The sequence below is a fragment of the Bufo bufo genome, chromosome 4, assembly GCF_905171765.1.
Source record: "Bufo bufo chromosome 4, aBufBuf1.1, whole genome shotgun sequence".
NCBI classification, from domain to species: Eukaryota; Metazoa; Chordata; class Amphibia; order Anura; family Bufonidae; genus Bufo; species Bufo bufo.
Genome location: NC_053392.1, coordinates 54,423,521 through 54,439,884, shown reverse-complemented (window position 1 = coordinate 54,439,884; position 16,364 = coordinate 54,423,521). Strand labels below are relative to the sequence as shown.

The 16,364-nt window shown below is 45.8% G+C and overlaps 1 protein-coding gene across 1 annotated transcript in view; it reads left to right on the top strand.

Annotated features, from left to right (window-relative positions):
• Nucleotides 1–14,790, top strand: part of LOC120997247 (cytochrome P450 2K6-like) — a 109,701-nt gene extending 94,911 nt beyond the window's left edge. The window contains exons 7-10 of the mRNA XM_040427252.1: nucleotides 10,922–11,063; nucleotides 12,844–13,025; nucleotides 13,303–13,444; nucleotides 14,531–14,790. Of these exons, the coding sequence (XP_040283186.1) occupies nucleotides 10,922–11,063; nucleotides 12,844–13,025; nucleotides 13,303–13,444; nucleotides 14,531–14,709 (645 nt within the window). The 3' untranslated portion in view covers nucleotides 14,710–14,790. The remainder of the gene's footprint in view (nucleotides 1–10,921; nucleotides 11,064–12,843; nucleotides 13,026–13,302; nucleotides 13,445–14,530) is intronic.
• Nucleotides 14,791–16,364: the final 1,574 nt, after the last annotated feature.

Sequence of the window (16,364 nt, the reverse complement as noted above, 5' to 3'; positions counted from 1 at the left end):
GTCATCAGTCTTAGGTACGTGGGCATGCCTCGTTCCGCCATTTAGATCCGGGCATGTGCTTTAGCAGCATAGGGAGAGCTTTGAGGGTCTGACAGGGGTCACCCTTTATCCTCCCTAGTTTGGGTCCGGTCAGTAGCTCTTTTACTGTGTATACTATTGTTGCTCACATACAGCCGTGACAGAAGTACGCTCTTTCACACTACAGTGGGATTTTGGGCCTCTGCACAGTTCTTTATAACTGGCGCTAACATTGACCTGTAAGGCTGAGTTGACACTTGAGTAATTTGGTCAGTTTTGACCCCGTAACTGCCCAAATAAGTGAAGTGTGCAGTGATTCTAAGAGCGACGCCTGTCATGTGTGTGTCATACTGACTCATAGTATAGTTTCACTACCACAGCAGACTCCCCATGCATGTTACTGCAAGGCACAGTGTTCTACACCACTATACAGGCTCTCTGCAGCCAGGAAATAGCAGTTTTTTTAACGCGATTCGCCGCAAATAAATTCAGATCAAATCTAATCTTTTCGGAAAATTTGTCATACTGGCCGAATCGCGAAAGGTCTTAACGGTGCTGGATGAAGTGAAAATGTGCCCACTAGTGCACCCATCCGCGGCCATAGTCTCGATAGATGCTGAAAAAGCATTTGACAATGTAAGTTGGGGGTGGCTAGGAGTTGTTTTAGATCGTATGGGTTTTAGTGGACCTTTTCGTAAATACTTTGCAGCTTTATATACAGATCCGCAAGCTAGGATATGCACTCCAGGTTTTCTTTCACCATCTTTTAGTTTGCATAAAGGGACTAGACAAGGCTGTCCGCTCTCCCCCCTGCTATTCAACCTTGCAATAGAACCACTGTCGCGTAAACTTAGCAAAAGTCAAAATATAGAGGGTATCAAAATAGGCAAAACCTCCTATAAACACGCCCTTTTTGCCGACGATCTACTAGTTTTTGTAGAGAGAATTGTCTCACAGCGACTTTTGCAGAGGTGTCTACTAAAACTGTGCCATCATTTCTCTCTGATTTCTCGGACGTGTTTTCCGAGAGCGGTGTTCAGGAGCTACCTCCTCACCGGGAGTTTGACTGTCCCATTAACCTCATTCCAGGCGCCAAGCTGCCAAAAGCACGCCTCTACAATCTCTCACAACCGGAAAGAATCGCAATGCGAACTTATATCTCCGAGAGTCTCGAGAAGGGGCATATTCGTCCCTCAAAGTCACCTGTGGCCGCGGGTTTTTTTTTTGTTAAAAAAAAAGATGGCTCTCCTAGACCTTGCCTAGATTTTAGGGAGCTGAACCGTATCACGATTCGCGATCCCTATCCCCTTCCTCTGATCCCGGACCTCTTCAACCAAATTGTTGGGGCCAAGGTGTTTTCCAAATTGGATTTGAGAGGCGCGTACAACCTGGTCAGGGTCAGAGAGGGGGATGAATGGAAAACGGCCTTTAATACCCCTAACGGGCATTTCGAGAATCTCGTTATGCCTTTCGGCCTGATGAATGCTCCGGCCGTCTTTCAGCATTTTGTTAATAGTATTTTCTACCATTTAATGGGGAAATTTGTATTGGTGTATCTTGATGATATTTTGATTTTTTCCCCTGATGTTCAGACCCATCAGGATCATCTTTTTCAGGTTCTGCAGATTCTGCGGGAAAATAAATTGTACGCCAAGCTGGAGAAATGTCTTTTTATGGTATCGGAGATTCAATTTCTGGGTTTTCTCCTCTCTGCTTCTGGTTTTTGCATGGATCCGGAGAAGGTCCGTGCTGTACTTGAGTGGGAGCTTCCTGAGAATCAGAAGGCATTGATGCGCTTTCTGGGTTTTGCGAACTATTACAGAAAGTTCATTTTGAATTATTCCTCTGTTGTCAAACCCCTCACTGACATGACAAAAAAGGGGGCGGATTTTTCCTCTTGGTCGGAGGAGGCGCTTGCAGCCTTTTCTAAGATTAAAGAGAGTTTTGCGTCTGCTCCCGTCTTGGTGCCTCCCGATGTTTCCTTATCTTTTATTGTTGAGGTGGATGCTTCCGAGGTGGGTGTGGGTGCGGTTTTGTCCCAGGGCCCTTCTCCTGCCAAATGGCGACCCTGTGCCTTTTTCTCTAAAAAACTCTCCCCGGCAGAGAGAAACTATGATGTGGGAGATAGGGAGTTGTTGGCCATCAAGTTGGCTTTCGAGGAATGGCGCCATTGGTTGGAGGGGGCCAGGCACCCTATCACCGTTTTTACCGACCATAAGAATCTGGCATACTTGGAGTCGGCCAGGCGTATGAATCCGAGACAGGCCAGATGGTCTCTGTTCTTCTCCAGATTAAATTTTGTTGTTACATTCCGACCTGGGATAAAAAATGTGAAGGCTGATGCTCTCTCTCACTGTCTTCCGGGAGGAGGAAACTCCGAGGACCCGGGTCCCATTTTGGCGGAGGGGGTAGTTGTTTCTGCTCTATATTCCAATTTGGAGGCCGAGGTCCAGGCTGCCCAGACTGAGGCACCTGCCCGTTGTCCTTCTGGGAAGTTGTTCGTGCCTCCTGAGCTACGTCACAAACTCTTTAAGGAGCATCATGATACGGTTCTTGCTGGTCACCCCGGGAGTAGAGCCACGGTAGATCTCATTGCTCGGAGATTTTGGTGGCCGGCTCTTCGTAAGTCGGTGGAGGGTTCTGTGGCTGCTTGTGAGACGTGCGCTCGCGCTAAGGTCCCTCGTTCACGGCCTTCAGGTTCCCTTCTCCCGTTACCCATACCTTCCCGTCCTTAAACACACCTGTCCATGGACTTTATCACGGATCTTCCTCGTTCCTCGGGGAAGTCCGTGATCCTGGTGGTGGTGGACCGTTTTAGCAAGATGGCTCATTTCGTACCTTTCCCTGGTTTACCCAATGCTAAAACGTTGGCGCAAGCTTTTGTCGACCATATTGTTAAATTGCACGGCATTCCCTCTGATATTGTTTCCGATAGAGGCACGCAGTTTGTGTCCAGGTTCTGGAAGGCTTTCTGTTCTCGCCTGGGGGTTCGGCTGTCCTTCTCTACTGCTTTTCACCCGCAGTCGAATGGTCAGACTGAGCGCCTCAATCAGAATCTGGAGACATATTTGCGCTGTTTTGTGGCAGAGAACCAGGAGGATTGGTGTTCATTTCTCCCTCTTGCTGAGTTTGCTCTGAACAACCGTCGTCAGGAATCTTCTGATAAGTCACCATTCTTTGGTGCATATGGGTTCCATCCGCAGTTTGGGACATTCTCGGGAGGGGCTCTTTCTGGTTTACCTGAGGAGGAGAGATTTTCCTCGTCTTTGTCTACCATTTGGCAAAAGATTCAGAGTAATCTTAAAAAGATGAGTGAGAAGTATAAGCGTGTGGCTGATAAGAGACGTGTGCCTGGTCCGGACCTGAATGTGGGTGATCTGGTGTGGTTGTCTACAAGAAATATTAAACTGAAGGTTCCCTCCTGGAAATTGGGTCCCAAGTTTATTGGGCCTTATAAAATCTTGTCAGTCATCAATCCTGTTGCCTTCCGTCTTGATCTTCCACGGGTTTGGAAGATACATAATGTATTTCACAGATCTCTCTTAAAACCATATGTCCAGCCCACGGTACCCTCCTCTTTGCCTCCTCCTCCGATTTTGGTTGATGGCAATCTGGAGTTTGAGGTTTCCAGAATTGTGGACTCTCGCATTGTCCGTGGTTCTCTTTAGTACCTCGTTCATTGGAAGGGTTATGGTCCTGAGGAGAGGATGTGGGTTCCGGTGTCGGACATTAAAGCCACTCGCCTCATCAGGGCATTTCATAGGGCTCATCCTGAGAAGGTGGGTCCTGGGTGTCCGGAGTCCACCCATAGAGGGGGGGGTACTGTCACTACCAGAGCTTTGGGACGTTCTCACAGCTCTGTTTCTCCACCCCTGTGATGATGTCACTACTAGAGCTGGGAGGAGTTCTCACTGCTCTATTTACTTTTTGTTTCCTTCCTCCCAGCTGTTCCTCATGCGTTTGATTTCCCTCTCTTTATATGACCCTGCCTCCTATTGTAGGGCGTGGATTATAGTTCTCATTTCAGTTGTAGCTCTTGCTTTAGTATCTTCACTTGTAGCCATCAGTTCACTGGACCTGTGTTCTGCTGCAGCAAGCACTCCGGATATTGCCAGCTGTCCTTGGATCCGTCTTCTCTGCGGCTGCAACACCTTCAGCTAAGTGTACAGACATTGTTGTGTACCTGATTATTTTCTGACTGGATCTGAGGTGGCCACGGTTCCCTCCATATACTGAGTAGGGCACCGGTGGCCGTGCCCCTTCCACTATTGTAGGGGCTACAGTGGTCATCAGTCTTAGGTACGTGGGCATGCCTCGTTCCGCCATTTAGATCCGGGCATGTGCTTTAGCAGCATAGGGAGAGCTTTGAGGGTCTGACAGGGGTCACCCTTTATCCTCCCTAGTTTGGGTCCGGTCAGTAGCTCTTTTACTGTGTATACTATTGTTGCTCACATACAGCCGTGACAGAAGTACGCTCTTTCACACTACAGTGGGATTTTGGGCCTCTGCACAGTTCTTTATAACTGGCGCTAACATTGACCTGTAAGGCTGAGTTGACACTTGAGTAATTTGGTCAGTTTTGACCCCGTAACTGCCCAAATAAGTGAAGTGTGCAGTGATTCTAAGAGCGACGCCTGTCATGTGTGTGTCATACTGACTCATAGTATTGTTTCACTACCACAGCAGACTCCCCATGCATGTTACTGCAAGGCACAGTGTTCTACACCACTATACAGGCTCTCTGCAGCCAGGAAATAGCAGTTTTTTTAACGCGATTCGCCGCAAATAAATTCAGATCAAATCTAATCTTTTCGGAAAATTTGTCAAACTGGCCGAATCGCGAAAGGTCCTAACGGTGCTGGATGAAGTGAAAATGTGCCCACTAGTGCACCCATCCGCGGCCATAGTCTCGATAGATGCTGAAAAAGCATTTGACAATGTAAGTTGCGGGTGGCTAGGAGTTGTTTTAGATCGTATGGGTTTTAGTGGACCTTTTCGTAAATACTTTGCAGCTTTATATACAGATCCGCAAGCTAGGATATGCACTCCAGGTTTTCTTTCACCATCTTTTAGTTTGCATAAAGGGACTAGACAAGGCTGTCCGCTCTCCCCCCTGCTATTCAACCTTGCAATAGAACCACTGTCGCGTAAACTTAGCAAAAGTCAAAATATAGAGGGTATCAAAATAGGCAAAACCTCCTATAAACACGCCCTTTTTGCCGACGATCTACTAGTTTTTCTAGAAAATCCTGAGAGGGATTTAACCAGTGTATTTAAACTTTTGGAAGATTTTGGAAATGTGTCCGGATACAAAGTGAACGTCACTAAATCTGAGATTCTCTTTTTGAGTAATAACCCCCACAGGAAAAACCTACACAACCTTGATATTCCTATCCAAATAGCCCCCATATCCATTAAATACTTGGGAATCCATATAGTTAGGCAGCCAGGGTCGCTATATTGCTTAAATTATCCACCGCTGTTTAAAAAAATACTCTCAGATATGGAGATGTGGATGAACCTCCCCCTTTCACTGGGAGGAAGGTGCCAGCTCCTAAAAATGATTGCCATCCCAAAACACCTTTACCCCATGCAAACAATACCACTTCTTCTCAAACATTCTGACACCAAAATGCTGGAAAGAGCTTTTAGTAGATTCCTGTGGGCAGGGAAAAGACCTAGAGTGGCAATATCAAAATTGCACCTACCCAAATTGAAAGGAGGTATGGCGTTCCCTAGCTTAAGATTGTACAATCTGGCGAGTCTCATGAGGCATTGTATTGACTGGATTTTTAATACCAATTTCTATACCAATGGATCATTGGAATCCCAGCTTGTACATCCTTGGAGTTTAAAGGCCTTACTGCACACTAAATACTCAGCCCAGACCCCATTGATAAGATCGAGTCTATTAATAAGGGACACTATTGCCACTTCGAAAGAAACCCGCAAAATTTTTAAACTGACCTTTTCCCTCTATAAACATATGCCATTATGGGGACATCCGGAATTTCCAGCTGGTGTTCAGCTTAAACATTTTAATGCCTGGAAAGAAGCGGGCATCATGAAGGTTTCAGACTTATGGCATACACAAGAACAACGTTTCTATACATATGCCGAGCTGAGTGAGAGATTTCCCTTAAAAGGCCCACAACTTAGTTTTGCTTTTCTTCAGGTCAAGAGCTTCCTATACACTAGAATAAATGATTCCAGAGCGGTGTTCTCTGTGAGTAGCTTTGATCGTATTATAGGGCAAGGAACAACAAAAAAATCATTGTCAGAGCTATACCAAGGGATCAGTGAAACCAAACAAAAAGCTCTTGCGGAGACTCTTTTTTCATCCTGGAATAAAGACTTCCCGGGTGTTGAAATACAACAGATAATACAAAAAGGTTGGGAAAAGATTAGAAATGAAGTATTTAATGAAGGTTGGAGGGAAACACAGTTCCGATTAATGCACAAAGCAATTTATGGATTTCGCTTCTCCTCTCAGACTCAAAAGCAAGACGGACTGACGTGCTGCCCAAAATGCCATCTAGATGGATCAGATATAATACACGGAATTTGGTCTTGCCCCGAATCGTCGAAATTATGGAATCAATAAAACAGCAAATTAAAAGACACTTAGACGTGAATATCCCTATTACTCATGAATTTATCCTATTTCATGTTCTTCCAGAACATAGGCATGTGCAACCAATTATTCACATTATTATTTTGGCAGCTAAGAGGTGTTTACTGAACAGCTGGCTCCGTCCACAAATACCTACAATGAATGAGGTACTTCAGCATGTCAAAAAATGCTTTGACTTGCAGAGAATAGAAGCGAATTCCCTTAGAGGAAGGCCTCATGCACACGACCGTTGTGTGCATACGTGGCCGTTGTGCCGTTTTCAGTTTTTTTTCGCGGACACATTGACTTTCAATGGGTCCGTGGAAAAATCGGAAAATGCACCGTTTTGCAGCCGAGACCGTGATCCGTGTATCCTGTCCGTCAAAAAAATAGGACAGGTCCTATTTTTTTGACGGACAACGGTTCACGGACCCATTCAAGTCAATGGGTCAGTGAAAGAACACGGATGCACACAAGATTGGCATCCGTGTCCGTGATCCGTGGCCGTAGGTTACTTTCATACAGACGGATCCTAAAATCCGTCTGCATAAAAGCTTTTTCAGAGCTGAGTTTTCACTTCGTGAAAACTCAGATCCGACAGTATATTCTAACACAGAGGCGTTCCCATGGTGATGGGGACGCTTTAGGTTAGAATATACTAAAAGAACTGTGTACATGACTGCCCCCTGCTGCCTGGCAGGGGGCAGACTCCCCCCCTGTTTTTAACTCATTGGTGGCCAGTGCGGCCGGCCCCCCTTCCCCCCTGTAGTTATTTCTTTGTTGTCCAGTGCGGCCAGCCCCCCTCCCTCCCCTGTAGTTAACTCATTGGTGGCCAGTGGACGCCCCCTCCCTCCCCTGTAGTTAACTCTTTGGTGGCCAGTGGGCCCTCCCCCCTCCATCCCCATCCTAATTAAAATCTCCCCCCCTATCATTGGTGGCAGCGGAGAGTACCGATCGGAGTCCCAGTCCAGTGCGGCCGGCCCCCCCCTCCCTCCCCTGTAGTTAACTCGTTGGTGGCCAGTGGGCCCTCCCCCCTCCATCCCCATCCTAATTAAAATCTCCCCCCCTATCATTGGTGGCAGCGGAGAGTACCGATCGGAGTCCCAGTTTAATCGCTGGGGCTCCGATCGGTAACCAGGGCAACCAGGACGCTACTGCAGTCCCGGTTGCCATGGTTACTTAGCAATTTGTAGAAGCATTATACTTACCTGCGAGCTGTGATGTCTGTGTCCGGCCGGGAGTTCCTCCTACTGGTAAGTGACAGGTCATTAAGCAATGCGCCGCACAGACCTGTCACTTACCAGTAGGAGGATCTACTGGCCGGACACAGACATCGCAGCTCGCAGGTAAGTATACTGCTTCTACAAATTGCTAAGTAACCATGGCAACCGGGACTGCAGTAGCGTCCTGGTTGCCATGGTTACCGATCGGAGCCCCAGCGATTAAACTGGGACTCCGATCGGTACTCACCGCTGCCACCAATAATAGGGGGGGAGATTTTAATTAAGATGGGGAGGGAGGGGGGAGGGCCCACTGGCCACCAACGAGTTAACTACAGGGGAGGGAGGGGGGGGGCCGGCCGCACTGTACAACAAAGAGTTAACTACAGGGGAGGGAGGGGGGCCCACTCGCCACCAATGAGTTAACTACAGGGGCGGGAGGGGGGCCGGCCGCACTGGACAACAAAGAGTTAACTACAGGGGGAAGGGGGGCCGGCCGCACTGGCCACCAATGAGTTAAAAACAGGGGGGAGGGTCTGCCCCCTGCTGCCTGGCAGCACCTGCCAGGCAGCAGGGGGCAGTCATGTACACAGTTATTTTAGTATATTCTAACCTGAAGCGTCCCCATCACCATGGGAACGCCTCTGTGTTAGAATATACTGTCGGATTTGAGTTTCACGACCTAACTCATAGCCGACAGTATATTCTAACATAGAGGTGTTCCCATGGTGATGGGGACGCTTCAAGTTAAAATATACCATCGGATTGGAGAAAACTCCGATCCTATGGTATATTAACTCCTGACTTTACATTGAAAGTCAATGGGGGACGGATCCGTTTGAAATTGCACCATATTGTGTCAACGTCAAACGGATCCGTCCCCATTGACTGGCATTGTAATTCAGGACAGATCCGTTTGGCTCTGCACGGCCAGGCGGACACCACGGACGAAAAAACGGTCACGGATCACGGAAAAATGGAACCCGTTTTTGCGGACCGCAAAAAAATACGGTCGTGTGCATGAGGCTGAAAACGTATTGAGATTTTCTTCAAAAGATGGGAAGATTTTATGTTAGTGGTTTACTCAAATCTGGAACTGAAGGAGTTAATGACACCTTTTCTGTCCTCGGAATGGTATTTAAAATGTAAAATAGCAGGAACTCTGGGAAGATTGCTGTCTGATTAAATTATAGTGCTTATTGGGGTCCGGTATACTGAAGGGAATCATTCTGGGAGGGAGGGGAAAGGGGGGGGGGGGGCAAGAAGTTTATCCTCGTTTATTTTAAGCTAGAAGATTAGCTTAGAATGTCACGATTTGAATTGAATGATCATTATGACAATATGCAAGCAGTACCAGTTGTAATGCAGCTACATGCATGTGTAATTTTGTCTAACTTACCCCAGTAGTATTGTATTGCATGTGTTATCACCTGTCAAACTATCATACCACTGTGACATGATGTTTGAATGAAAAATGACAAAAGCTAATAAAGATTATATTAAAAAAAAACGTCCGAATCGAATTTTTGAGAAATTCGCTCATCTCTAGTCATCAATATCTGATCGACAGTGGTTGTTTGAAGAGGAGGCGCTGCTCCAGGCAGCTGTTTCCTCTTCATTACACTACAGGTTGTTTCCCCGGTAGCGGTGGCATAGTGTAATTACAAGTACTCTCTCCATTCAAGTGAATGGAGCGAGTACATGTAATTATGCTGCACTTCCGAGTGTAACGGGGTGCCGAAGGCGCACTCGGTCTCCCATCAGCCGCAGACCTGCTGCTTAGCTTCGGGAGCGAGGATCTGTGTTTGACCTTGTTCCCAGGGCAGCTTTGCTAGCTGGGAGGCTCCCTGCTCCTAGGTGTGCCTTGAGCGCCGAGCTAATCACTCGGTGCTCAACTGGTCGGTCTGTCGGTCATGTGATGCTGGCCACGTCACATGACCCTCACTCCCCACTATAAATAAAGGCAGCCTGCTGGCCACAGGTTGCCTGTTAATTTTAGGTATCTGGTGATTGTTTTGTTCCTGCATTCTTACCTGATCCTGTGTTCCCTGACGATTCTCTGCCTGCTCCTCCTGTACTGCGCATCTCTCCTGGTATCCTGACCCCGGCTTCCACCTGACGATTCTTTGCGGACTCCTGTTGTACTTCGTTTCTCTCCTGGTATTTGACCTCGGCTTTTCCTGACTATTCTCTGCTCATTCCTTAGTACTGCATAGCTCTCTAGGTATTGACCCGGTCCGTTCACATTCCGTTATTTGTCTTGTCTGTCTTCCCAGCACGTATCCTAAGTTAGGGACTGCCGTCTAGTTGTCCCCTGCCATTAGGACTTGCGAGGCAAGTAGGCAGGGCCAGGGGTGAGGGTGGAGCGCAGTGGTCACTATCCTCCCCCCTGTGTGTAGTGTACGTTACCGTCACACCGAGACAACAGGCAGTGTAATGAAGAGGAAGCAGCACTGGAATTGATCGCTGGCTCATCCAAGAACCTTAACAAAAAGTTATTCTTACTTTGGTTGATAACTAAGCATGTACAAGCTCTCCTTCCTAATACTTACTTTTTGTAAAGGTGCCGGCAAACACCAAACCAAACAAAGTGAGCAAACCCATAGATTATTCCCTGTTATATAAATGTTTGAAGACAATAGGGTTCATGCCCTCACAATCTAGGCTACTTTTCTGGCATAGAAAAGTCATAAATTCTGGTGCAAGTGTTGTTTCTTATAAAAATGTACGACCTTTTTCTTTTACTGATGCCCTCACCTCTTTTCCAAAAGGACGGTGCGGTATGAGTGGGAAGAGGCAGGCTTTGGCAGGAGTCCCATGGCCTTCTTCATTTATATACATGTGTGTCAGAAAGCTGGAGCAAATTACACCATAAATGTACTTCAGCTCTTGGCTGGAGTAGATTTCTGTTCCGGCACACAAACAGGAAAATGTGTGACACATTTATTAAGAGGCATGCACCTCTTAATAAATTAGTTGGATCTTCCTTCACCAGGGTTTCTATTAAGAGCAGCATGTCAAATGCTGGTCTTTAGTATTCTGTATTTGTGATGTTTCTCTTATTTTACAGGGAAATCTGGAATCCACACAGTATTACCACAATGATAATCTGACTGGTCTGATGGTAGATATGTTTTCAGCTGGAGTGGAATCCACGGCAATCACACTGAGATGGGCTATTCTGCTCATGATGAAATACCCGGAAATTCAGAGTAAGAAATATACCATATTTTTCGCCCTATAAGACGCAGGTTTTAGAGGAGGAAAATTAGGGGGGGGGGGGGGGGGAATTTAGCATCAGACTTTAGATAAGACCCCCAGTGTTAATCAAACCTCAGATAAGGCCTCCAATATTAATTAGACCTCAGCTCAGATCTCTAATCAGACCTCAGACCTGCAATGTTAATTATACCCCAGCTCAGACCACCAATGTTAATTAGACCCCAGCTCAGACTCCCTATTTTAATCAGACCCCAATCAGACCATCAATGATAATTGGACCCTCAATCAGATTTCAGATCAATGTAAATTAGACCCCCAATCTGACTTCAGATCAGACCCCCAATGTTAATCAGACCTCAGATCAGACCACCAGCTTTATTTAGACCTCAGCTCAGACCCCCAATCAGACCTCAGACCAGACCTCAGACCCCCAATGTTACAGTAATTAGACCCTGGCCCAGACTACCAATGTTAATTAGACCCTGAACTCAGACCCTCAATGTTAATTAGACCACAAGCCAAACCCCATAATGTGAATTAGTCCCAAACTCAGACTCCAAATGGTAATTAGACCCCAGCTCAGAACCCCAATGTTAATCAGACCACCAATCAGACCTCAGATCAGAGCCCCAATGATAAGTCAGTCTTTAGATCAGACCCCCAATGTAAATTTGATCCCCAATCAGACCTCAGATCAGACCCCCAATGTTAATAAGTTCCCCAATCAGACATTAGATCAGTCCACAGATCAAAGAAAGAAAAATATTAAAACATCTCTCCTGTTCCAGTTGGCTCAACCTTCCCTGAAATCCTGCTTTCTTCCTGCTTTGCTGTTCTGTGACCCAACATTACACAGCATTAAGTCACAGAGTGTGCCCGCGTCCTCACGCTGTGTTCAGGACACAGGACAGCATGCAGTGTTAGCAGAAGACCAGGGAGCGGTGAGTTCAGAACCATCACAAGGAGTACTCTATTCACTGCTCCCTGGTCCTACTGTACTAATGAGTGTTTCCATAATGCATAGTGTTATCTGTGTAAGTGTGTATACAGAGATAGCTCTCAGTCAGCAAAAGTTGTACATGGGGAGGGGTTATCCGTGATTGATAGCATTTTTTATGTAAGTGTGTATACAGAGATAGCTGTCAGTCACTGATAGCTGTAGATGGGAAAGGTGTTATCAGTGATTGATAGCATTCTCTGTGTAAGTGTGTATACAGAGATTGCTGTCAGTCACTGATAGTTGTACGCGGGGAGGTGTTATCAGTGATTGATAGTATTCTCGGTGTAAGGGCTTGTTCACACGACCGTGCCGTTTTTTGCGGTCTGCAAATTGCAGATCCGCAAAAAACGAATGCCGCCCGTGTGCCTTCCGCAATTTGCGGAACGGAACAGGAGGCTCATTATAGAGATGCCTATTCTTGTCTGCAAAACGGACAAGAATAGGACAGAACTCATAATTTTTGCGGGGCCACGGAACAGAGCAACGGATGCAGAGTGCTGTCCTCATCTTTTGCGGACCCATTGAAATGAATGTTTCCTTATACGGACCGCATGCGGAACGCAGAAAACGGCCCGTATACGGAATGCAAAATACGTTCGTGTGAACGAGCCCTAAGTGTGTATACAGAGATAGCTCTTAGTCACTGATAGCTGTACATGGGGCAGGTGTTATCAGTGATTGATAGTATTCTCCGTGTAATTCCATAAATTATATAAATGTGTTAACATGCATTTTAAGGTGCACATATTTATACATCTATGCTTCGACAGAAAAAGTGCAAAATGAAATTGAACGAGTGATCGGATCAGCCTGCCCTCAAATGGAGCATAGAAAACAAATGCCGTATACAGATGCCGTCATCCATGAAATTATTAGATTTGCGGATCTCTCACCAATTACTTTCCGTTCAGTTACTGAAGACTTTACATTTAGAGGCTATTGTATTCCAGAGGTACTGTAGCTCTATCATTTTTTTTTCCTCTTAAGCTATTCAAAAGTCAAATTACAGTATGGTCATTTCAGCCATAGTCCCTGGTTAGACTGTCTGTAAAAAATGTGAGGAGACTAATATGTAATTGGTGGTAGGAACCTGGAAGGCAGTGGCCTATAGGTTGTACAATGCTAAGCAGAACTAACTCTGTGGACACGTGACAATATAATGCTTAGATTTAAATCATTCTATTCCAAAATGTCTTACTATTACTATTTTTGCTCATTTTTGCTTTCAGGGAACAACTCTGATTATGCTCCTTCATTCGGCTCTCAGAGATAAAGAGTTCTTTGAGAAACCAGACGAATTTTATCCAGAACATTTTCTTGACTCCAATGGAAAACTTGCAAAGAAAGATGCCTTCATACCATTCTCACTGGGTAACTTCAATAAAATTGACTTTTGCTTCAGAGGGATCAGGTCACTGTATTGCTTTAGACTTATCATTAAACTATACAATATTGTTAGGACAGGAGTATTCAAAGGCATGTGTGGGCACTAACAGATGTAATGCCTTGATAACTATTACAGACTTAGGCCTCTTGCACACGGCCGTTGCCCAGCCTTGGCCGTATTGTGGCCCGTAAACAGCAGGTCCACAATACACAGGAACCGTCTGTATGCACCCGGCATCACGGATGCAAACCCATTCCGGAAGGTCAGTGCAGAACGGAGGTACTGAACCCTACAGAAGCACTAAGGAGTGTTTCCGTGGGTTTCTGTCCGTTCCTCTGCCCTGGAAAAAAGTAGTGCATGCACTACTTTTCTGTGGTGCGGACCGTCGGATGTGGATTCCGGACCCCATTCAAGTGAACGGGTCGGCGTCCGCATGCATCTGCCCTACTGTCTGTGCCTGTGCAAATTGCGGCCGCAGCACAGGCCTTGCCGGCACACAGTCGTGTGCATGAGGCTTTAGGCTGAGTTCACACTTCAGTAATTTGGTCAGTTATTTTGATTAGTTATTGTGAGTCAAAACTAGATGCGAGTCAGAAACACAGAACAGGTGCAGATCTTTTCATTATACCTTATCCCTGAATAGGCTCCACTCCTGGTTTTGGCTCACAATCACTGATGGAAATAACTGACCAAAAAACTGAAGTGTGAACTCAACCTTTAAATAGTTTCTTATCAGTACCAACCTGTTCAATTAATTATAATCATAATTAACACAGATAATAAAAAAAAGAAAATTATAAAAACTTCTGTGGAATTGCTTCTTTTTGACCCATTGGTTTAGATCAGGCATGCTCAACCTGCGGCCCTCTAGCTGTTGTAAAACTACAACTCCCACATTGCCCTTCTGTAGGCTGTTCGGGCATGCTGGGAGTTGTAGTTTTGCAACAGCTGGAGGGCTGCAGGTATAGCATGCCTGGTTTAGATGGAACCAAATTAGAAAAAAGTTTAAAAAAGCAAAGCAAAAATGATTTTCATTATTTATTCTTGTATTTATTTGTATTACTTTCTAGGAAAAAGAAGTTGTATTGGAAAGAGCTTGGCTAAGATGGAGCTATTTATCTTCTTTACGTCACTGTTGCAAAATTTTATATTCCATTCACCACCGGGAGCAGAACTGGACCTTACTCCAGGACTTGGGTTTATTAATTGCCCCAAGCCTTATACAATGTGTGCTGTACCACGTAGATAGACTTTGGTTTACATCAATCCTTCATGCCATAGTCTTTTACAAACATTCAGAAAAAAAATATATGTTTTTGACAAACTTTTAGCCAGACTTTTTTCCACCAGCTGTAAACTTAACTTTTTATGTAAATAGAGCTGAGTGATGTCATGTTTTTTGCATAAAAAAGGTAGCTTTTTTTTTTAGGAAACATTAATATAGTAATGACTGAATTAGTTTGTCCCACTACGGATAAACCGGATAATTTTATATTATCTGTACTATGACCAAGGAACTGTCTGTATAGCAATGTTAAAATGTGTTTTTTCCAATGAGGCTATATTAAGATGACTGCCCATCTCTCAAGACGTCTTTACTATGAGCAGCGGCCATGCACGAATATGCTTCATCACAAATCCACACTCAGAATTTTTGGCACACTCCACAATCATAATGCATCTGGGTTTGGATTTGTAGTGGAGTATATTTGTGCATGGGCAGCTTCTCACAGTAAAGGTGCATGTGCGAGATTAAGATATCTCCCGATACTGGTGACATCTTAATATAGCCTTATCAGAAAGAATACATTTTATCATCACTATACAGACAGTTCCTTGGCCACAGTGCAAATAATACACTGCTCAAAAAAATAAAAGGAACACTTAAACAACACAATGTAACTCCAAGTCAATCACACTTCTGTGAAATCAAACTGTCCACTTAGGAAGCAACAATGAGTGACAATCAATTTCACATGCTGTTGTGCAAATGGGATAGACAACAGGTGGAAATTATAGGCAATTAGAAAGACACCCCCAATAAAGGAGTGGTTCTGCAGGTGGTGACCACAGACCACTTCTCAGTTCCTATGCTTCCTGGCTGATGTTTTGGTCACTTTTGAATGCTGGCGGTGCTTTCACTCTAGTGGTAGCATGAGACGGAGTCTACAACCCACACAAGTTCCTCAGGTAGTGCAGCTTATCCAGGATGGCACATCAATGCGAGCTGTGGCAAGAAGGTTTGCTGTGTCTGTCAGTGTAGTGTCCAGAGCATGGAGGCGCTACCAGGAGACAGGCTAGTACATCAGGAGACGTGGAGGAGGCCGTAGGAGGGCAACAACCCAGCAGCAGGACCGCTACCTCCGCCTTTGTGCAAGGAGGAACAGGAGGAGCACTGCCAGAGCCCTGCAAAATGACCTCCAGCAGGCCACAAATGTGCATGTGTCTGCTCAAACGGTCAGAAACTGACTCCATGAGGGTGATATGAGGGCCCGACGTCCACAGGTGGGGGTTGTGCTTACAGCCCAACACCGTGCAGGACGTTTGGCATTTGCCAGAGAACACCAAGATTGGCAAATTCGCCACTGGCGCCCTGTGCTCTTCACAGATGAAAGCAGGTTCACACTGAGCACACGTGACAGACGTGACAGAGTCTTGAGACGCCGTGGAGAACGTTCTGCTGCCTGCAACATCCTCCAGCATGACCGGTTTGGCATTGGGTCAGTAATGGTGTGGGGTGGCATTTCTTTGGAGGGCCGCACAGCCCTACATGTGCTCGCCAGAGGTAGCCTGACTGCCATTAGGTACCGAGATGAGATCCTCAGACCCCTTGTGAGACCATATGCTGGTGCGGTTGGCCCTGGGTTCCTCCTAATGCAAGACAATGCTAGACCTCATATGGCT